The 24,983-nt window shown below is 32.8% G+C and overlaps 1 protein-coding gene across 10 annotated transcripts in view; it reads right to left on the reverse strand.

The window, feature by feature from the left end:
* LOC124533685 (rho guanine nucleotide exchange factor 15) overlaps nt 1–24,983 on the reverse strand; it is a 113,801-nt gene that overhangs the window by 26,301 nt on the left and 62,517 nt on the right. For 8 of the 10 annotated variants that reach the window (XM_047109120.1, XM_047109118.1, XM_047109122.1 and 5 more), the window contains 2 exons: nt 16,465–19,196; nt 15,912–16,009 (listed from right to left, as the gene is read on the reverse strand). In XM_047109120.1, coding sequence (XP_046965076.1) covers nt 15,912–16,009; nt 16,465–19,160 — 2,794 coding nt within the window. In that variant the 5' untranslated portion in view covers nt 19,161–19,196. Of the gene's footprint in view, nt 1–2,141; nt 2,352–3,103; nt 3,273–6,113; nt 6,231–15,911; nt 16,010–16,464; nt 19,197–24,983 lie in introns of those variants that run through there. The other 2 variants (XM_047109126.1, XM_047109127.1) reach the window with 2 other exon arrangements.

Here is a 24,983-nt window from a genome sequence, read left to right on the forward strand (position 1 = left end):
CATTAATTTTGTTATATAATTAGCTTAAAGTTCTCTATTTGTTTTATTTTCCCCTTAACTATATACTTTCTTGTGACTTACTCATGAGCTGCATGTACTGAAATGCGTCTTAATTTTTTGTAAGCAATTATACGAGTGACGCACCTTGTTATTGTACTACAGCAGAAACCTTCACGCAAGAGCCAACAGCGACTGGACACAGTATCAACTTTATCGGTTGACGATGCGTGAACGCATGAAATACGATCAAAAACAAGTATCTATTTTAATATGATGTTGCTACTTAGAACGTAATTTCGGTAGTAAAATATATTAAAGCTTAGTACAATTACGAGAGATCATTTATGATTTCACTGCTTTACAAATTAATCAAGAGTCTTCAATTGTACAAAGATTATAGGACAAGATGTTGACGAATAATATTGTTTAACAAGTATATAAAAATCCAAGCATGGCTTCATACGGGTGCTATACCTAATATATATATATTAGGTATAGCATTCAGGAATAATGTAGATTACAGCCGCACAACTGTTTTAGATAGGATCATTAACTCTAAGAGATTATATGCCCAAACAATAGAAAAAAACCTTTTTTTTAATGTGAGTGTTGATAATTAGAGAGTAATTATAAAATTGACATTTGCGTGAAGGTTTCTGGTACTGCTTTGGCCGTGAACGCAAAATAGATGAAGTGTGGTAGAGCGGAGAATTATGCATAAGAAAATCCTAAGCCATTCATTTGATTGCGATGAAGCTTACGTAAATAAACGTATACTAGGTAGCGATCGTTTAGTTCAATTAAATACAACACATGCTTGCTGTCAATAAAATTAGTCTTTGTGATAGTTAATTTTGGTGAATGCATTACAGAAATAATCCATAAGCATGTCTCAGAACTGGACTTATTTGGGTTCAAAATATCTTTAGGGATGTTTTTTGGTTTAAATTTGCGAATACCCTAACCAACTAGAGAAGAATCATACAAAGTGGTCTACCAGCATGATATAAGAAAGTCATGAAAACTCTTTCTTTTTCATCGGGAAAATACATTTAAACGCACGACCTACAGTTATAAAGATCGCCATGTCTATTCAATAAGCATTCTCTGTTCTAGGCTCGTATACTAGTAATACTCGATACTATATAAGGCTCCCAGTTATCCGTTTAAGTGAAAGTAATCTTCCGTCATCAATCAATAGAATATCCCACACTATGACATTAATATTCCAGTTAAGTTTAAATTAATCTTTATTTAAATTACGAACAAACATAATTGCAGTTCCATTGAGGTTTCATAAATTAAACCGATTATATTTAACGAGTAACTTATCCGGTTATAAAATTCTAGTCGTTTTTTTTAATACAATAGATTTTACATTTATTTAATAGAATAGATTTAAATTAAGGCGGATGCAAACTACAAAAACTAATTGCGAAGAGTAGTTAGTTATATTAAGTTATTAAGTCTTGCTGAATCTGCGGCTTTACCCATGCGAAACTTATAAAAATTAAACTTTGAACCGCCGTTTTATCCCCTAGATGATGAATTTCAAATTTGTATTTGTCATAGCTTTTGAAATTTCGTAATTCTAATCTGTGAGTGGCATTTGCTTTTTATATATATTGTATATATTAAATTCATGAAAACTTTTCCAAAGCGAGCTGAAAAATTGGTTTGAGTTTTATGATTTTTGTTTTGTTAGTTTTCAGAGATTGATCGTGGAGAAGACAAAAAAGTAGTAAGGTTGTTTCGAATCAATCATAGAAAACGTGTACCAAGTCTCATATCTACAAAGTTGACATACTATTGAAAAATTACACCTCTGTAGCACCGATTCTGGTGAGATTTCAATATGTTATCATAAAAATTATCAAAAATTCCATCATACAAAATATAAAGTCAAAGTTCAAATTAACGTAAAAATAATTGGCAATTAAAATTGTAAACAAAATAAGCTAACACGAACATCACGTAATTTTTTCTAAGATACATTTTGATTGTGTGCGTGTTCACACATTATCCATTTGTCTACGTTCGATATAATACTATTAATTAAAAATAAAGACTTCAAGCTTGTTACATTAAAATAATTGCTTTAATCGTTTGCCTTATAATCTAGCGCTTATAAAAATGCGTACCAATAAATGCAACGAGATCCTGGATTTCGAATTCTCCTTCACGGAGAACCGTCCTCACGCTGAGCCACCAGGTCTGTTCCAGTACTTCAATAAACTTCACCTTGTCTTCCACGTTCTGGTAAACGCTATTCGGTTTCTCGTCATTTTCGCTATAGTACGAAGACTTGGCGTTCGTCTTGATGTAAACTTTCGTCGGTGAAGTGACGGATACTAAAACGAACGGTCAAGGTGATTTAGGCTTTGGTTCCGCTTGAATGTTCGAAGTTAAAGTCGAGCAAACAACGAAACGAGATCACGGCGTGCGGATCGGTTTTCGAACATTAAAAGGTCAAGCTTACAAGCGGTGTAAAGTTAACGATGTGATGTCCTTGCATGTAAAAGAAAGGCATCGAAATAATGATTGAATTTTAACTTTACATTGTGGAACAGTGCTTCTATTTTATTGATTTATATCAGCAAACCTTGTTTTTGACGATTAGCTGTTGTTAATTTTCGATCAGTGAGCCTACACAAAGTCAAATAGGTACCATTAACTTAATTTATAGAATAAGGGAAAATTATAATCGATGAAGAGTAATGTAATTATCATATTTAATTGAATAATTTAGAAGAAATTAAGTTCGTATCGCTTTGACAATTAACGAAAGCACATAGGCTAGCTCCTCAGGCTCCCATTTCTTCAAACGGGAATGACTACACGGCTTTATATTTGCTAAGTTATTTCTTAAGGTCAGATAGTAACTTGTATTTAAGTTACGATAGTATCTCATTCATTTTTTACTGTTAAACAAAAAAGAAGCACTGTTCAAGTGTGTTGAAACGAGTTAACACTTATTGTTTGCAAAAGAAATCTGAATCAGCTTCGTACGTAAAGTGTCAACTGAGTCACTAGTTTCAAAAGCCGGTCTCGCGTCTTGTTTACCATATATGTTTAAATAAAAAGTATCAATAAAGCCTAGCACCTTGATCGCCACAGTTCCTCCGAAATGTCCGAGGCCTCGGCGGACCGACTCCGCCGTTCACTGGTGGTCTCTCCGATACCATTTTCCAACATTTTTCACTGCATCACATCACTTAACACTTCACATTTATTTTGCCATACATCACACGCTGGAAATACTCAGTGCTTGCCCGTGTGGAATGAAATAATATATCGAATTACGATCGAGATGTCTGGTCTGTTTGCAATGGCTATAGTTACTACTCGATGCAGGAAAAACTTAAACGAGACACCGGCAGCTGTTGTCCGATTCAGGGTCAACCGGTCGCTTTATATCAAGAGCTGATTTTTTCTCGATACAAATCGTGAACTACGTAATCATAATTTTAACAAAAAGTAGTTTGTTGATATTTCGATGTCTCGTGAGAAGTTTTGGACGTATCTTTTAATTGTGTTTTGCCGTTTTAGATCTGTTTTAATATGTATAAATGAGTTTAATTAATTCCGCAACGTGATACGAGTAGTCACGCTCCACTAAATTTCAAAATATAATATGAATAGTAATAAACTACACCCAATGTAGTCTTTAGACTCTTTGATTCAAGAGTTACGAAATTTGTCCTCAACGAACAAGACTGTAGAAAGGGTTATTTTCTGTTAATAATTTTAGCATTGACACGCTTCGTAGTTTTTGTAAAACCCGAATTTGTTATTATTTACAAAACTTATTCTTTATTTTTACTTCGAAAACATTTAATAATATGTTTCGTTCTTTGAATTACTGTTTATGTATCACTAAAAGATTTTCATTTATGGTATTCTGTTCGAGTTATCTATATATTTGTACTTTATTACCGGAACATTCATAGTTTCTAAGCAAGGCTTTGCAATCAGAGCATTGCGTTGCAACGCAATGACTAGCGCATAATCTGTTCTGCTAAATCTATTGCTTTGATGTCGTTCTATACGGCAGATAATAATAATTAATAACTTTAACTCCTTCAACAGTTTATATTTTAGTACCGAATATATCACGGAATTGTTCTCTTACAAACAATTGTATTTACGCTCATAACAAAAGCATTGTCGCAATTAAATATGTATGTGCAAATATATATAAACAACTATAAATTCTGACCGCGTGTAATGTTAGGCAAGAATGCTAATAAGATTTTTCCGTTTAATTACAATTTGGATTCTTTCGGCGAAAAATAACCAGCCCTTTTGCTTAACAGCTGGAGGCACTAAGTTAATGTGATGCGCAAAATTTAAATGTCATTAACGGTGAATACACATCTAATGTATATTTATTTATTGTAACATTGCTGTTCTGTTTCTATTTTAAGGTATTCAATGTGCGTTTTATACTTAAAGTAACATTTGTCGCGGTGAAAATTGAGCGTTTGCAATAGATAGATTGATAAGTTTTGAGGCTTTGGTCTAGTTTGAAGTTCGCGTTATTCAAAGTTCATTACTATTCGTATCTTAGCTTACATCTTGTGTCAGACACGCGATGCACTTTCTAAGTGGCTATGATGGAAAATATAGACAATAGCCGCTTTATACAGTAATGCCGCTATTTTAGATAGATCTTTGAGCATGTTAGCCTACTTTTCGAACACGGTGAAAATAATTACATAACAATATAATAAGAGGACTATCACACTTAAAGACTGGCGTGGAGAGTTGTTGATGTTGATATGGAATGGGACGAAAAAACAACTTTTAACAAAAACTGTATAAAATGATAACAACTGTAACTTAAGGTTGATTGTTAGTTTTTTCTTTAATTGTTATTATTTAATAATTTGTTACTACATATTCATTCTAACCAAAAATATTTTCAACTTACTCTTTTTTAAGTTAAAAAATAAATTAAAAATTAATGAATTGAAATCATTTTCTCATTTAAAAGTAAATAGTCGTTGGTAAGCGTAATGTATCTGTATTATGTGTCCTTTTACATAAGAATGTGCAATATGCAGTAATCTGACCAAACGGAATATTAAAGATAACGTGACGTAATTGCGGTTCCGGCTAGTTGGCTGCTAGTGGCCTGAAACCGGTTGCCGGATGCATGTCACCCCATCTAGTTTCATATGATGGATTCCATTCTTTTTTTAAATTATCTTATCCTAATTTTCCGGACCAGATGAGAATCTGGAACCTATATTTTATTTATCATAGAGTTTTATAATAATTTTCAATCATGTCTTTTAATATTACTGGCCATTGAATATTTTAATCGGCCGAGTTTATTTAGTTAGTGCTTTCTATTCAGCCTGTCTAAATGATTGTGAAAGTGTAACTTAAGGAATTCAATATAATCAATGAATCAGTGTTTGATTGGTACAAAGATTACATAACTTAGAAAATTAAGTTCTAGAGAACTAAACTCTCAAAGCAATTAAATGATAAAATTAAAACATGCTGTTCCAAAACCTGTTGATTACTTTTTATACGGCTATTTATTTCATTCGAATAATCAAACTGGTGTGTAAAAAAAATAAGGGAAAAAAATAACAATGAGGGTATTGTCATTTTATATGAAGGTTTTGCATAGTGTATGACGTTGATGATGATACAATATACATAGTAAAAAAAAACATCAAGTGAATTATGAAATTCTCACGAGGAAGCAGTTACAAACACCATCGTTAACTATTTAATTTGCATGATTACGATAATCGGCTTTTTTGTTGACCGCATAGTTTCGAAAAGTCGTATATTTTTTATATAAAAATGATAGAAAGATAAGCATTATGAAGCAAGAGCAAACATTATATTATAACTTAATGGACCGAAGCAGAGCGTGACCAAAGTAAAACGCAATTAGACGGTAAAGATATGTTTTCGTTTAAAGAAAGAAAAACTACATTGTTTTTGTACTTAAAAACTGTAATCGTTCACTTGAAATAAAATCTCGACATAACGAGACACGTTACGTTTGAGAGCACACGAGTATGTTGTTATCCTTTTAAACGATCAAATATTAATTTGCAAACACTGCTTATATTTACAATAAATCGCACTTGCAAATTCAAATATATTTTCTCATATTCACACAGCTGCACTGGTTTTTTTTAAACTTTCACTAACAGAGCGAGCGGCGCGTGCATCACTTGCGCGGGCGCAGGGCTAACTCGCGCCGTCGCCCCTCTCCCTGCCGTGCCGTGTGTGGGCGCACCTGAATCGCCATTTACGTAGCACCCCTTTAATAAAACACGTTTCATATTTGCACGAGAATGCATGGACAAATGGCAGTTATCTACGTCATAGTCGTAACCTTGTTTGGTTTCTTAAATTATACCTCGTGATTAATTCAACAGATATAATTGTATCACTTAAAATGTTTTAGCATTATTAACATCGGAATAGGGTTAAAATAATATGGAAATTGTTATGCCTACTAACGCATACATCTCAAATGAGAGATTTTAGACAAAACAAAAAACAATATTTTCACTTAATTTATGTGTAGATATATATGGTATGTAATACTCATATATTTGATACAAAATATGAAGGCTTTGAAATAGTTTTGCTAGAATTAAATATTAATTAGTTAACTTCGATAGTAGGTACTCAGTACTCACTAATGTGCTGTAATATTATTTATGTAAATAAAATTATTTCCTACAGAATAATTCTATATACATAAAGCATTGAACACATATTTTTAACCAATTTTGAAGCATTGTTTGATTTAAAGTGGCGTGGAGTAAATAATACTTATTTCAGCCAAGCGGAGTCGGGGCAGGCAACTAGTACAATTACACGTACATTGTTGCAACATTGTAACTGTCATCGCTAATTTGCTAGACTCTCAATGCGATAAGATTGAAAGCCGTAAATACGATCAAGTAAAGCTGCATTTTAGTGAACTGGTTCCAAGAGCTGACACAATCTAGGGCAAAAGGTATCTACAGACTAATAAATTTGAATTTCGACAGAAGAACGAACTTTGTAACCGATGATAGAACCGTCAGAACTAAAAGGCATTAAGTAAAGAATTTAATCAATTAGAAGTTACCTTGTAACTTATTACTAAATGACTTTTTCTATATTGACATCACCTTTTTTACAACAATTATAGTGTTTGTAAAAGTTCTATAGCTGGACTGGCCTTCTCTTTTTAGAAGATTTGTAGGTCATTTCGTCACTCTTCTCTACTGTAGTTATTGATTAAAATGTGCTAGAATATTGTCAAACAAATTTCCTCACGCCAAGCACGCCAATAATTATACAAACAAATTAAGCATTCCAAACTTGTGCAGGCTTTGTACTCGCCTGGGTTTGAACTCTCAAAATCGGTTGCATTCCACGCATTCTATCCACTCGCTCACATCGAGTTAAATCACGAGAAAACCATTTGTTAAAACAATTATAAAACGACGGGCGAATTACATGTTTAAATACGTTTAAGCATTTAAAATAAAGTGGCGAGATAAAACGCGATCATAATTTTATCTTGTGTACTTAAATGTTGTTAAGATAATATTGAAAACGTTCAACAGAAAAATTTGAAGAGAAAGTGATATATAATATAGTCTTAATTTAAGTGCTTTTTGAGCTCAAAGAATTATATACCTAGTTATTCATACTCATTTGATATTGGTGATCGACTTAATATCTACATTAATATTGTAAATGCCAAAGTAACTATCTATCGGCCTCTCTTTCACGACTTATGAACGGAATTTGATAAAATTTCCTATTAAGCAAGGTTAAAAACTTAGGCAAGAATACTTTTTATACCAAACAGCTGACGATTAATCATTTGAACGCAAGCGAAATCACTGGTAACTTGTAAAGTATAAATAGTGACACTTACACAAGCACTAAGTCGCTGTTAGTGTCGATACATGCAAGAACGAGCTGCGCTAAGAACGCCTATGATATAACCGGTAAGAAGTGGAACAGATACATTATTGATCCCACGTTCGGTTTCAACGCGTTCTACAATTCGTCCAATTTAAAACGCATTGTAATTCATTAACGGGAATAAGAAATGTATTTATTTGTACATATCGTGGTATCACAAAGTAGTGCAAAATGAATGGTTTCACAAATAAAGTCTTCGTCGCTTTTGCAAATCTGCAAATTTTGGACAATTTTTGGTTTTGATTTGATTTTCTAACCTTATATATTAAGCCATGTGGATCTGAAAATATTAAATATAACCACTTAGTGCGTAGATATCTTGAGCATGGGGATGGATATAGAGGTAGAGGACGACCAAGGAAACGATGGATGGATTGTGTGAAAGACGATATGGTTAGAAAGAATTTTACTTGTGAGATGACGTCTGACAGAGAGGTATGGAAGGAGAAGACATGCTGCGCCGACACCAAATAAAATTGGGATAAGTGTAGGAGGATGATGAGTGCGTAGAAATCGTAAGATTTGTCCAACAGAATTGGATTAGGTGCACGTATCATCACATTAGGTACTGCTGTGGATGATTAAAGTAATCTATTGACTGTTTGTATAATGCAGCAAGGGACATCTATAGGACATATATTTTATGAAAAAAGTAGCCTTAGTTGAAAGGAGTATTAAAAGTACTAAAATATTGTTTGTTTGATTGTTCAGATTTCGAGTTTTAAAGACTTCAGTTAAATATTTTTGCTGTAAAACAAGTGATACAAACAAACAACAACAAACAACAAAAACAGCCTGTAAATTCCCACTGCTGGTCTAAAGGCCTCCTCTCCCTTTGAGGAGAAGGATTGGAACATTTTCAACCACACTGTTCCAATGCGGGTTGGTGGAATATACATGTGGCAGAATTTCTATGAAATTTGTCACATGCAGGTTTCCTCACGATGTTTTCCTTCACCGCTGAGCACGAGATGAATTATAAAGACAAATTAAGCACATGAATCAGCGGTGCTTGCCTGGGTTTGAACCCGCAATCATAGGTTAAGATGCACGCGTTCTAACCACTGGGCCATCTCGGCTCAAACAAACAATATACAAACAAACAGTATATTAATATTACGCACAAAATGCAAGTTTCATTATTTTTAAGTTAAAGTGAATGTTTGAACACTTCTATACTTTCATTACACTCGTGTTTCAGGTTGCGGTGGTGCCGGCAATGCTTCCGTATCGCCTCACGAAGGCAGTCAATTGGCTAAAATAATACATTTCCTTATGCACTTCGTAAAACATTTAACCTTTTAAATTAATCTGAATTTTTAAGAGATTTTTAAAATAAATGTATATTAGATCGTACTTACATTTTAATGCAGTGACACGTGTATTTCAATAGTTTTAGTTTTATCTATTTTTCGATTTAATACGGATTATGTAATTGAGATTTAAGATGTTTACGGATGTTCAACCTGCTTAATATGTATGAAGTCATTTTTCCTAAGAACCAAATCTCGGCTTAGTATAGCAGTGACGAAGTGTTTGCTGACGATGTAACCACGATGTTGTATGAATACTCAAATTACCGCAATTTCTAACTTCTTGATATTTACTTCTTACTAACTTTTTCATAAAAATACTAAATGATATAAAAATACAACGAACAACTTAGGCCTTTTTAAACATCGTGAAATTTTGCACAGGAATTGCTCATGGAATTAAACGGGATATGAGATTTGGAATAGAAATTCGTATTCCTAATGTAATTAAATCATTTAATTACGATAATATGAAGGCAGAAAACTCTTCACCTATGAGGGTGAAACTGAGGATGAAAGCTTGTATGGAAAGTCGAAATATGGGGATCGTTGGGGATTTATGTGATAATTTATAGGTATATAGTGTCTGCATATTTTTGCTATTACGTAATAAGTGGCAAGTCAATGGAAGCTTCTGCCTTGTTGACAATTTTGTTATCTATAGTAATAAGGAACCCATACCTCAGATACATGAGAGAAAATACAGTAAGACTATTAATTAGTCATAAAGTGTTATATCCATTTAATAAAATGTTTACATTTAGTGTCTACATTAGCCCTAGCTGCCGTATTTAGTAACAATTAACAAGGCGTTGTATGGAAACTGCCCATTACTAAAAAAAGAATGTCACTTCTTGTGAAAAGAATGTTTTGAGCTCATTTCATGTATCCACATATTTCTAGCTATAATATATCAGTATCGAAGGAAGTGAAATTCACGAACGTTCTGTGTACTAATCATATCTTTTCCATATTTTTTTACATTCATTAAATAAAATGCAACGTTTATAGACTTACAGAAGTTCGTAACGTATATATTGTCTACGCAAGCATCATTATAATCGGCTTATTGTTATCCAAACTGATTCTCACAATTTTCGACTATTTCAATGTGAAAGTCTTCATTTAAACACGAGTTTTTAGCAAAGAATACAAAAATGATTCCGTAGTTATCATTTCAGTGAGATGTCTGCATGTGTCAAGCTCATTAAATTTGATATAACCCTATTGTGTAATGTTATGTCTGCACTCTTTCTTAATATGTTTATTTAACTTGCTTACTTGCAATGATTTGGTAAGCTTAACCGTATTTATATATAATTACACTTAAAAGAGAGGAAAAGATAGATCCTCATTTAAAGTCTAGTTTCTTCTACTTCTATTTAGTCTAAGTCTACTACTTTTTTTTATTCCAGAGAATAGGAATTCCTAAAGTATGTTATCATCTTTAAAGTCACTAATCTTCTTAGAATTGGCATTTAAGCCGTTGAAGGCACCGATTGGCAATTTTTTACAAGAAATCTTGGTAATATAAATTAGCCGATAATGTTGGCGTTTATTAGTAATAGATACAGTTTCTCAAGCAAGAATTGAACATTTTTTACTACGTCATTGTTTAGAAATTCTTTCAGAGACACCGGAGTACAATTGTAAAATATTGTCTCAATAATTCAAAGATATAACACTTCGACAAAGTAAACGACTATAATTAGACAATTATAAATTGCAACTTGGAAGTTTTTTTGAATTTCAATAACGAATTATGGTAACAGTTCCGTGAGTAAAAGTGCGCTCTCAGGAAACGAAAAAAATTTAATATTAATTATAATCAACAAAAAATAATATGTTGTTCTTAAGCTAACGCTTACTTAAGTATACATGATGAGTTATAGGCGCAGTCTACAGCGTTTTCTTGGAAAAAAGAACTAAGTTATTCAGATTGAGGTGTTTATATTATGCCTGGTTCTCTTCTACTTTATCAGCATATATCATTATAAACCTAAATTTGCTCGTAAATTAGTATGTATTTATATGAACAGTTTCACATTTGACACAGCTGTTCCCAACGAAAAGTAGTTACAAAATTCGCCGAATTTAACATTAGCTCACTGATAAAGTAATGTTATAAAGGCCATTTATTTGCAATGATTTATCAAATAGTACAGATGATGGAAATATGATATTTGATTTCATATTTATATCGTTAAGATTGAATCCAATACAGATACGAGAAAAAAATGTCTATAAACAATACTGGAGACGCTGAACGGTGAAAGTATAAATATCGGAGTTTATGAGGAATGACAATGGAATGATTTACTTTCATTCTCATAACAATATCGTCGTGGCGATTGGAAAATACTTCAGTAATAGTGATACAGATATACAGTTGCTAAACATATATCATATTTCATATATCCAATATATTGCATTATTCAAGTAATACCTTATTTAATATTGATTTATCATTTATTTCATCGAATAATTTATTTATTTTTGAATATGCCCGAATTATAATTTTGTAGTTATAAGCTGAGTGGTTAGAACGCGTGCATCTTAACCGATGATTGCGGGTTCAAACCCAGGCAAGCACCACTGAATTGTCATGTGATTAACTTGGTATATAATTCGTTCCGTGCTCGGCGGCGAAGGAAAACATCGTGAGGAAACCTGCATGTGTCTAATTTCATAGAAATTTTGCCACATGTGTGCCACCAACCCGCATTAGAACAGCGTTGTGGAAAATGTTCCGTATATGTTTCTCCTCAAAAGGGAGAGGAGGCCTCAACCCAGCAGTGGGAAATCAACAGGCTATTGTTGTTGTCTGTTATTCTTATGCCACTTATTTATAGCATAAATTACATATGTAGGGTGTATCTATGAGTTCTCGTCTAACATCTACTCGTTTATCCCCGCCAACGCTGTATCTGATACCGATTGTGTATCGGTTGCATTACATTCAAATAGCTACTTAATATTTCGAGATAATAACTTCACATTCATCTGATAAACAACAAACGCAAGTGTTTTCACATCATTACGAAATTAAACAACACTTAAGCAATGAATGGCAAATCATGTCGAATTACACACATCATTGCGTGCGGTAGTCATCGACACCCCACCAGCGTAACACGACCCCGCTCGGGGTATATCCGTCAAAGTTTGTGAAAGCGGATTTACTGATCTGTGGTTCTACTTATACTTGTCGAATGGCCGCAATGCCTAGTCATAATTTTATACGGTCAAGGATGAGTATACGTCGGGTTACGTGAGAAAGATATTTGTTTTGGAATGAATGACGATTGACGAGTGTTTTTTTCCTTTGTTCGGAGGAATGTCGCGACGGCCTTTGAAAACTGACGCTTTGTCTGTATTGAGATATAAGGAAAAAATATCATTGATAATTTATTTCGTGTTAAAATTTTATCATTTTAAAGAGACTAACTAAATATATGTACGTACGAATAATAATAATTTATATTCTTATTTATTTAAAACAAAAGATCGAGTATAGTCTATTACAAAGGAATCTTACTCAACAAATAAAATGAAATCGAAACTTAAAATATTGTAGTACTTCATTCGTCGTTTTGTAAGATTACCATCGGCACCCGGCAGACTCAGTAGTTACTCTTTTCCGCCAATTAAATAGCTTAATTTATATACAACGCTCGAGCAAATTCGGCATCCTAGTATAATAATAAAAATTGTTAATAAAATAAATCATAAATTTAATCGGTAATAACAAAACAATTCAGGAAAAGAGAGACATAAACAATTATGTTGGTTAAACATAATTAAAGTCTGAATGTTAAGATTTTCACTAAGAGATTCTTATATATTTTTTTAAATATTTTGGTGTAAAATATAGCTTAGTCTCAAATTCAAGAATTATTTCAATATTGACCTTAGTCAATAGAGCTTACTCTCTCTCGCTATAAATTTTATTCTCGCTATATTTTAGTACATTGTGGAACGTCTTATGTATACGAAATCTGCAGTCTACTAGTTATTTACTAGGTAGACTAGTAGGTAATTACAGTCATATATATACGCTATTATGTCCTTTATGTATAATGATTATTACAGTCAATGTCGCTTATCATATATCTAAAGACTGACTTTTTGGATTCATAATAAATATATGTCATCCTTATATTTATTACGCAACGATTATATCTTACCGAATTATATTAAACTTTCCATATGTACTGACCCAAAATTAATTAGTCGTCATAATCGTATCAACTACATAGGTAAAGGAACACAATAAATTCGCTACATCGAGACAGCTAATTATACAGTAAGTAACTCATTGGTCTAGCTTTTATGCAATATATAAAAGCTAGCCACAAAGATACATATATGTTCATATTATGATCATATATCTATTTTATATAGAATAAACTGGTCCTCGGGTCTATCTCTGTAACGGTATAGTACATAAGGATTTTCTGTTGAGAAGAATAAAAATAAATAAAAGCCTTTACTTGATAGCAAGTAGGTATTGTTAATGCTCCTAAGCACATACAATTTACACACAAACTTTAAATGTGTGCTCCGCGTTTTTATTACCCATCTATTTGTCATTTGTTCAAATATGGCAACACTAACTACAGGCACAAGGCACATAACATCTTAGTTGGCAAGGCTGGTAGCGCATTGGCGATGTAAGGAATGTTTTAGATTTCTTACAGCACCATTATTATACACACACACACACAAACACATGTATATAAAGTACTATGTTATGAAATTTATTAGAAAGTAAACGTTTGATTTGCAATTATTCTTCAAATTACAAGTTTATCGTCATCAGTATAAAAAAAAATATGTAAATCATATTTATGGAAGAGAAAAACTCTTCTGAATTAAAAAGTTTACTGAAACACTGCAGTTTTATATAAAACAAGGTTATCTATGTAGGTCAGCGGTTATCGTTTTAGCCTAAGCTGCAATACGCCCCTTATATTAAAATCAATACAATCAACAATGCTGAGTTATATATTATTTTCAATTAAATAATGCAATTGAGATTATGTTCAGTAATTTTATAATCCATAAGAAAATCATTACGTTTAACTCTATTATCCATGGGAATTCTGCAAATTTTCAGACGAAAATTTAGATCGAAACAGCGAACTAAAGTCATATATTAATAACCGTATAATTAACATATAATATCTTATAAATAAAATATGTCAAATATCAAATATATTTGAAAGGGGGAGGAGACCGTAGCCCAGCAGTGGGATATTTCAGTTAACTATATTACCCGGCTCTTGCATCCTGAAAACCCTATGTTTTTTTAAGTCAGTTATCTAACTGCTCTTGTGACCAACCTGGCAGCGGGTACTATAATTGAAATTAACGCTTAGAGTTAAACTAAATCTAGGTGAATTTCTATATTGTTAAAATAACATTGTCGAATATTTCCTATGTACAAATATTCTAAGATCTTGTTTAGATAGCGAATGCGTCGGCGCAGGAATCCGGTAACAATTACATTAGCAAACGCCCACTTCAAAAGGCGCGTGCGCCGCCTGTTTCGGTTTGAGGTTCATGAACTTGTCGACTAACTTGAGTTTAGGTTCGGAAATTTTCTTAATTAGTTTGATACAGATAATAACTTTTACCTATACAATATTATTATTGACTAACTGTGCCCGCTATCTTGTACGCGTTTGAAATTTCAAGAAAAAAAAGTTATTGTAGCCTAAGTTACTCCTTATTATATGAGTTATCTGTCAGTGAAATTTCCGTCAAAATCCGACAAAAATTGTAAAAAATGATATTTTGCTATGTATACCGTGTATGTATACCTTCTTTACTCAATGCATACGTATGTATATACGTATGCATTGAGTAAAGAAGGCTTAATTCAATATTACAAATAGACACTCCGATTTTATTAGATGTATGGATAATATACAATATTTTATGAACTGTAAACAAGAGATTCTAAAACAATATTTAAAGTAGTCATCACAGGCACCAGAGACATAACATTTGCAAGGTAAGTTGTATTCGTTCATCCGCCCGACAAAATTATATAAAATAATTAAATACATGAGCTTAAAAGTTTTTGTACTTAGATATAATCTGTTACGGAATCTACGTTTATTTATAAGTAATACAAAAACAAATCTACAGGAATAAATATAAAGGAAGCCACTCACTACATTAAAAAAACAAACCGCACTCTCGCTTTATTTAAACATCCATTCTCACTTAACGACTGTCTGCAATATTTTTATAATAATTATTAATCGCTTAAATAATATCTTTTGCATATTTATGACTGTCTGTGTTATATAAGCGTAGACAGGCACACTTTCTGATAGATGTTCGGAAAGAAAAATATATACAAATAGTAAAATATTTTATGTAAATAATTCGAAACCGTAATTTTATACATTCATCAAATAATATGATTATTTATGAAGTCTTTTAAAAATAAACACCTAGCGCCATCTTTTTCAATTTCTTAACATTACTGCTAGAGTATGTATTGTAGTTGTAGCCGTGTTACGATAGATGGCGCTTATTATAAAGTTTATTATTTTGTTATTAGCGATTTGAAAATAGAATAAGTAATAAAATGTATTAAATAATAATAAATTATCATACCTTGATCTTTGTTTTGCTTCGGTGAATTCACCCACTGATGCCGAACCTTCTGCGACCAGCTGACCGGACTCTTTCTGCCTCGACTCCGTTCTCTTACTCTATAAACAAATACATCCATTTATTTAATATTTATGAAAAACGACATGTGATAGTCCCGCACTTTCCCCCTTCTTTCTTCATACTGATTGGGACGTAAATATGGTGGTAATATCGATGTTAGATAACGCTGTTTACACAACTCTTTGAAAAAATATTGCTCGATATGCGTGTGGTGAATTTATAGGTCACAAGAATAAATACTAGATAGCGTGAGCGATCGCGCTCGGAGTATCTATAGTTGTTATGTAATATATATATATATATAACATAAATAAGTTTAGATCTAAAATCTCATGATTAATAAATTTACATAACTTCCTAGTTATTTATGCTATCTATTCAAGATTATATGTTGTTGAAAAAAAAGTTTACTGAACCTTAAGTCATGAGGAAACAAGGAATGAAAACGTTAAAATAACAGACACTACTGAGTTTTAAAAAAGGTTTATCTTACATGATTATTTTCTTCTCCTCAGTCTTTTCTTCGTCCGACACGTCGACCCAATCGTCGCTCCTGTCACTTCGGTCACTCACGCTCGTTTCGCTGCTCGGTACTTGGAAAGCTATTTCCTGTCCATTATAACTGAGCACTGATCTTTGTCCATATATACTGTTAGTTTTCTGCTCACTCGACAGCGTTGACTGACTGATGTTTGAAACATTGTCGAACGATAAACGTTTTTGCACTGCAGACGCTAGCTGCTTCTTTAAATTATTTCTGAGCTTCACCATGCTCGGGCTATTCGGTATGCTCTCGTAGCAATGAGACAATGAGGTGCCATCAGCATGCTTGATGGTATCATAAATATTTTCAGTTTCATTGTAATCAGATGAGACGAATGAATGTCTGGTGCTGTAATTCGGACTGCTACCTTTAGACTTTGGCGGACGCGGCGGAATCTTCTCATAAATTCTGTCGGAACCGATTTTTTCGTAGCTAACTGTTGATGTTCCACTAGTAGATTTGGTAATATAATAGTTCTTATCATTGGTTTTCGAATCACGAGGATTAAAATTTTCAGCTATCTGAATGCCCGAGCTAGACGTATGACAAAATGGTTTAACCGAATATTTACAGTACTCGTAACCATCGTCACTGTCACCGTCTCCACGCGTCCTCTCTTCGAGCTGGTTGCCACAAAGCTCATAGTTGTGAAGACTGTTCTCATCGCCTTCAGGATGTGATCTCATTTCTAAAAGGCATTGATAAATGTTTTCGCCTTGATTAGCAGATTCTTCTTTAGGTATTTCTGGTAAAGGGCAATTAATTTTGGATGACCGGTCGCTTTTGATTGATATTATTACCACATTTTCTGATTCTCTTGGTTCTAATGGTTCGTAATCATCTTCAATAACTGGTTCAATGTTTGTTGATATTTTTCTTATAAGTACGTCTTTATTACAAGCTTCTACTAAATTACTTTCGAAATCGCAATTCGTTTCACTTTTTATATCTATTCTATCAGTACTTTCTTGAGATTCATTATTTTTTTCTTGTAGAGATTGCTCTTTTTCAGTGTTATGTGTGCTTGCATTACCGATACTAGCAGTAGTTTCGTCCATCATCACGCTCACAAAGCCGTATGTACTATCTGATACAGATTTCTCGTGATCTGCGTAGATCTGAGAACTTTTTCTGCGCCACAAAAAAGAATCATTAGGCGTAATTTGCGAGTTGATTTCTTGATAAGTGTGTTCGTCATCCTTTTGTAACTTGATGGAGGTTTTAATTTCCTCTGATATTAGTGTGTTTGATATTTCATTGGCGTCCTCTTGTATAATCTCAACTAAGTGAAGTGGTAACTTTTCGGAATGTATGTAATTTGTCTTAAATTTTCTTTTATCGTAAATGGGCTCTTTCTTTTTCGTATTGTCTAATAAATCCGTAACTTGCTCTTGTTTCGAAAAATCTACTGACATTGGTGGTTTTATGGTTTTGATTTTTGGAACACCGTCCTTCAATACGATATTTTTAGTTAAAACTAGAGAAGATTTCTTTTCAGGTACTTTTGGTTTCTCTTTTGTTGTTGGTTTATTGGAAGTTTGACTGTTTGATTTTCTTATTATATTATTACTAGCTTGGGCACTTATTTCACATTCGAACTTTTTAATAACATTTTTAACATTAGTTTCAATCGGTTTTTCAATTGAATTTTGATTAGGATATTCACTTTCATTTGATTTCGATGGGCAACCATCAATTGTATCTGATCCACTCTGTTGTTCACTGGAGTCATGATATTTTAGACGTTTTTTTGGTGATTTTGGAATTTTAGTACCATCTGATTTTGAACGTATTACACGATACTTGCCATTTGGCCCTTCGGAAAGCAGTTTATCAATTGAATTTACACTTGAACATCTTTTTCTATAGCCTCGTCTTTTAGAACTTCTTCTTTGCCGTAACACTATTTTAATGTTCGGACTAGAGCTGAGGGTCGACGAAGGTGTAGAACTATTGCTTGCAGAAAATCTGGATGATTGGAGATTCTCTATGGTCTTTACTAACTTCGACTGTTTGATTGGCGTTTTGTTCCCGTCGGTTACTAAGTCGTTGAACTTTTTAGTTAACTCCGACACTTTAGTACTAGTTATAGTCATTGTTGTTTTAGTAACTAATGGTGGTCGTCTGTAGGATGCTGAAGCATTTTTTGTTTTAAAGCTTACTTTTCTCTGTTGCTGTTCTATCCGTTTTTTGACATTAGGCGGTATATCCAAAGGTGTAGCAATTTTGTTCATTTTTTTCGTCGCCAATGGTAATTCTCCACCTCCTCCAGTACTTCTCGTATCATCACTTTCTGTAACCATGGCAATTTGTGCATAATGTATTATGGGATCTTTACTTGTCTGTTTCGGATACAAAGACGATGGGTTTACAGTAGCGTTTAAAAAGGCCTGTTTAGCTTCATTGATAGAATTCGTTCTTTCATTTTGGGGTGACGATGGTTTGATTGGTACTGAATAAATACATTTATCACTAAAATTTTGCTTATGTTTTATAGCCATGTTTTCCGAATCCGGTAGAATGAAGTTCTTTAAAAGGGCCTTTATAGTACCGTGCTCTTTTTCGTCTGTATTAAATTTCTTTATTGACGAAATTAAATTCTTTGTAGTTATCGACTCGCCTTCCATTAGATTGTTTAATAACATTTGTGCTGGATATCTCTGATTGGTTTTCTACGCCTTCTGAAACAATTCAAATTTTAAGGTAAGAAAACATGTAAAAATAATATGCAGGTGGTCTATCTATAAAAGGATATTTTTTGATTGAATAAACTTTGAAATTAAAGAAGATCTCCGTTCTGTAAAGTAAAGCTCTACAAAATGGATTCTTTATTTTTCATTTTTAGGGGGTTAACATATTCTGTATGATCTTACTATTTTAAATACGGCGCTTTTTTTTTACTAATATTTTATGTTCTACGAATTTTTAATATATATTTTTTTGACGATAAATAAGCCAATTCATACATTTTACTAAGAAATATTTTAACGTCGTTATTAACGGATGGTTGATATATGTAACAATATCAATGTCTGTGGGCAATGATCACTAACCATTTACTGCCTACCTATATGAAAAAAATTAAAAATTTAAGTTTCGAAAACGAGATTAAATATAAACTTTATTCAAGCACAACACTTAATATCAGTAACTTGCTTTTGTTGAACTCGCGTCTCGCAATCAATAGTTAGTTTCATATCTAATTTAACTACTGGTTTATAAGTATTAACTATTTTCTTGTTAATAATATTGTTTTTACCTTAATGGTCAGTATCAATTTCGTGATTCGAGGAGCGTACGTGTCTTGATTGAAATAAACAATCTTGTTTTTAACGTGGACATTTTTAGGTGTCTGTAGATGTAAACAGTGCGTCCATTATATACAAATTTTTTGTTCAAATGACATGAAAACATCCAAAATAATAACCTGCGAAAATTTTCTATATTTATATGGCAACAAAATAATTCTTCCTGTCCATATTATACTAAAAGTTCGAGTATTTTTATTTACAGACATACTACAAAATATAATTACTCAAATAAACATACCAAAATATTGAAAAAAGAAATTAAACATACAAATTTTCTTAAATAAGGTAAAGTTGTCGGGTACCAAAAATATTTTTGCCTACGCTCGTACCAAATAAGGTTCTATGATAAACAAGCGGCGGTCATTGACCGCAACATATGTAAATACGAAGTTTTACGGTCCAAGAACTTTATTAAATTTAGGCGAATAAGTTATAGTACATTTCATGTGTACTGATTTTTCATAAAATATGTAATCCTTGCCTATGTTCGTCTCCTGTGTTTATGCATTGTTAATCAAATCGAGTTGAATCTTCATAAATAGTCTTGTTTGTTTAAGGAGTAACTCGTGTCAGGACAATACCAGCCTCACAGCTATCGCCTAACGATAAATGATTGAGTTTTTAATATGTTTTCATCTGGTCTTGTACTGATTGAAGCTGAGTACCAGCTGAGAACCACGGCCCAGTAGTTAGAAAGCGTGCATCTTAACCGATGATTTCGGGTTCAAACCTACTATATATATGAGCTTAATTTGTGTTTATAATTTATCTCTTACTCGGTGGTAAAGGAAAACGTCGTGAAGACACCTGCATGTGTCTAATTTCATCGAAATTCTGCAACATGTGCATTCCACCAACCCGCATTGGAACAGCGTGGTTGAATATGTTCCAAACCCTCTCCTTAATGGGAGAGGAGGCCTTAGCCCAGCAGTGGGTAATTTACAGGCTGTTAGTTTACTTTTTTGTATTTATTAAATATATTTTTTTGTAGTATAGAAGTAAAATTGAAAACAAAGTACACCGTTGCGAATTGGATACAGCTGTTATTATTTTCGCAACTGTCTTGTTTTATTGTTAGCCATGATTTTACGGTTTATTTCAATGACAATGGGTTGTTCTGCGTGTCCTATGAAACAAAAGGCAAGACGTTGCCAATAAGTGGGCTTAAACGCCGACTGTCCACTGAAACTGTGATATATCGCTGCAATATTTCGTTAGCTTATAACCGAAGTTATTTTAATCTCAAATACAACTTCAGTGCAAACAGAGTTCTGAAGATCTTTTCAAAAGAGATTCCTTATAGGATGCCCCTCCGTTCTGAAACTCTTGATTATTATTTTCAAAGTGAGCCAAATTTGTACCCAACCCAACATCGTATGTTTTGGGCTAAGACCTACACAAGAATTATTTATTGGCAAAAAAAAGTAAAGTACGAATGTTTAGTCGGTTTTGTTCAGTAAATTCAAAGTGATGATATCTTTATATTAAATTTATTTCAACAATATGAATTCTTCATTAGATTTTGTAAGAGTCAACATAAATAAGGAATATTGTCATTTTTAAGCTATATTTTTAAGTGGATAATCAGCTCAATACTGATGGTAGCGTAGAATAGACGGCTCGACGCTAAAAACCTTATCTATCATTTACGTAATCATTATATTTGTCTATTGTTTATTTGATACAAGCATTCAACAACTTATAAACCAAGCAAACAGTTATCTCAGCCCGAACAATCTTTACGCCGCAGAATTAGGTTTTGTAAATAAATTTGATTGTACTAATTTAAGATAATTAGGAATCTTGGCATATTTTTTGTTCCCACGCATCAAGCTACATATTAATTCGTAAACTATGCGAGCTACACTTATTATTTATCTCAAGCTAGCGAGCGACCCGGCACGGCTACGCACGGGTCCATTGCTAATACTAAATATACTACTGAAATTGTTTATTTACTAAAGTTATCAGTATTTCTGTACTATATTGTGCAAGTATTCAAAAACCGCATCAAATTCCATTAATACAGACAACGGTAAGCGACTTTGTTTTATACTATGTAACGATAATGATACTGATGAATTCTTTAAAACGCTAAAGGTTTTTCGTACCGCACCAAAGTATAATACAACACAACTTAGATGTAGCATCGGCGAAATTTAACCGTAAAACCGATTACTGCCGATTTACACAACCAATAGTAGTAGCTCCCTATTGCGCCATTCGACGCTATTCATCGCTATAGATTTTTTCGACAGTTTAATTCAAAGTATTATATAGCTATAACGCTTGTGTAAAGATCATATTCACATAAGAAATAAATATTGATAATTTGGGATAGCGTACTTAATTCGGATTTGATCTGTTTTACGTATTTTGCCGATGTTCCATCTAAGTTGTGTCGTACTATACGTGTTATTCTGAACAAGGTTTTGTTGTGCGAGGATTGTGTTCTAGAAAAAATGCGTCTGTACAAGTGGGGCGAATTAGCAGTTTTCGAGCGTTAATTCCGACCTAGAACGTTGAACGTTGTTCCTAATACGTGATGTCTCTTTTCCTTGTGTTATTTGGGACGAGAGTTTGTTTTGTTAACATTCATGCGTTTGTCGAAAACATTGTTAATATATTCTTACATATTGCGGTTTAACTGCTTTAGTAGCTAGCGTATAAGACTTTAGTACTGTATTCAAATATCAGGAAGGTAAATAGAAGTTATTGTTTTTTTAGTATCTATTTAGATTAAAGAAGCTGACAGTGTTACGATCTCGTGCCCCGGGGATATAATCAATTTATATATTTGCTTCTGAACTCTCTTTGGTTGTGGTAAATTGAATTTCTATCGAATTATCACGGAGGACTAAAGAGCGCAAGTAAGTTTGTGCAGAAGCCTGTGTAGTGGGTCAGTTATTTTAAAATTTTATTAAGAATATTTTTTCAGTACAGCCGTCGCAATAACACGATAATTTTCTTAAAATAACAGTTGATTTAACCGCCTAGAAAAATACTCACATTAATTATTTACATGAGATTAGAGCGGCGAGCTACTTACTAACTAGATTATTGTTAATATATTTTAAATACTCGAAACATGACGCACAAATAATACAAGTCAATGATATTCTAATAAACAGATATGTTATACCCATACGTATAGAAAAATAGAAAAAAGTGTGCAGCGCCGGTGACCGTTTATTTTACATTTCGTTACAAGTAAAAAGGATAGCTTGATAAAAACAATAAGGAAAAGGGATAACTAGATGTTTTTATTACGCAAAACGTATTACTACATAATTATGATGTATTATAACGTATTACTGGCATAATTATGATAAAAACGACTAAAGGCAAACGTCCTAATTAGGACGTTTTCTAGTCTTCACTTTTTGCGCGTTAATGACATATCTGTTTACCAGAACATCTTTTGATACATGATTTGTGATACATGATTACATGATTGATACAAGTGAAATCGGCTAATCATAATATAATTTTTAAGATCCGTAATTGGTTAATTTTGGTCACAGTATTTCAGTATTATTTATAGATGATTATTAATTCCAATGGCAATAACCCATAAAGAGAGCCATCAAAATTACAAAACGTTCGACAGGACAATGCATTCTGTATTTCCTCATATTTGACCTCTTAATGCCGTAATTGGAAAAGCCAATGGAAGCTAAGTATCAATGACTTCGGCATATTATTTTGTCAATGTATAAGGGTTATAAGCCATTGAACAATAAAGTCTTTGATTTTTTTGTCAGCGTTAACAACAATTTAAAAAATCCTTCCATTTTGATGAAAAATATTAAACATAATTATTTCTAATAACATGGTAATATATAAAAAACTTCTCAGCAGCTTTTGCTTGCTTTTTTATAGTTTAGGTGGCAAACTAGCAGCATACATCTGAAGGAAAGTTGAAATCTGCAACACCGAGGGGCTTGCAGTTGCATTGCCGCCCTTTAAGAAAATAAGTTAGTCCACAACAGCACAATTTTTAGGGCATTTTCAGCTTCAATCATTAGAATCTACATTTCGAATCAGTAGCCAGTAGTAATTAAGAAGCAGTTAGTTTAGCAGTTAATCGTTACGATACTTTAAAAACGACGATTAAGAACAATTTACTAGTAACGAGCTTAGTTTAAGTAAAATACATTTGTGTGTTGAGATTAAACTGCATTTATAAATGTAACAGAAAGTTTCTGCCACAATCAAACAAATGGTTCGGTCGACGTTATCAATTCCATGTTGTTTCAAATACCTACTTATAGGGCTGTTGACCCTAAGGTCAGCGTGTAAGCCACGCTTTCACTGGGATCTGGGAAAGTAAGATTAGCGCACCTAAATGGCTGTTATCAAGTTAGAAGTTGTATCTTGTTTCTTACTTATGTATTATGTATTCAATATGTAGCGCTATTTCTATTTTAGTCGAGAAGTTATTTATAGCTCGAATTGATTATTATCATTTAAAATATAAAAGTTGTTCATAATTATTTATTAGATAGTTTATTGAACTGTTTTTTTTTTGTTTTTTATAACGTGACTTGTTTGAATACGTTAAAGTTATAATCAAATCAAAGTCATATGAAACAGTATATTATACGATGTTTTCAATGAAGACCTCCTTTATTACATTTAATTGTCATAAAGATGTCCTGCTGATTACCTTTAGTGGAATTAAAGTAAAGAACGCTTCATAACACAAAATATCACCATACGAGAAGAATTTATATCATAATTGCGTGAAATTCTCCCCTAACATAGAGGGGAACATATCCCACCAGGAAGACATATACAGGCTATTTTACGATTAAATATATAATACACTAATGATACTTTATTCAACTAGGTATTAAATTATTACCAGAAATATTGTAAAACTGGTATTCACCGGAAATGTAGATGGGACGATCTCTTGCGCATTGCACAATGAGGCGTGCGTCGCTAACATAGCCAATTAACAATTTGACATGCGCACGCGCACGCGTCCAAAGCTCATAGAAAGCGGCTGATACGTGATAGAAAATGACGGGCCGTTACATCTATTACATTTCTAACAGGTGGCTTTTGTTATACAATGTTATTTATTACCGCTAATGTAATATATTGAACGTTATAAATTGTTTACGTTTATAGATGACATGTGTGATTAGA

This window comes from Vanessa cardui, chromosome 11 (assembly GCF_905220365.1).
Source record: "Vanessa cardui chromosome 11, ilVanCard2.1, whole genome shotgun sequence".
In the NCBI taxonomy this organism is placed as follows: Eukaryota; Metazoa; Arthropoda; class Insecta; order Lepidoptera; family Nymphalidae; genus Vanessa; species Vanessa cardui.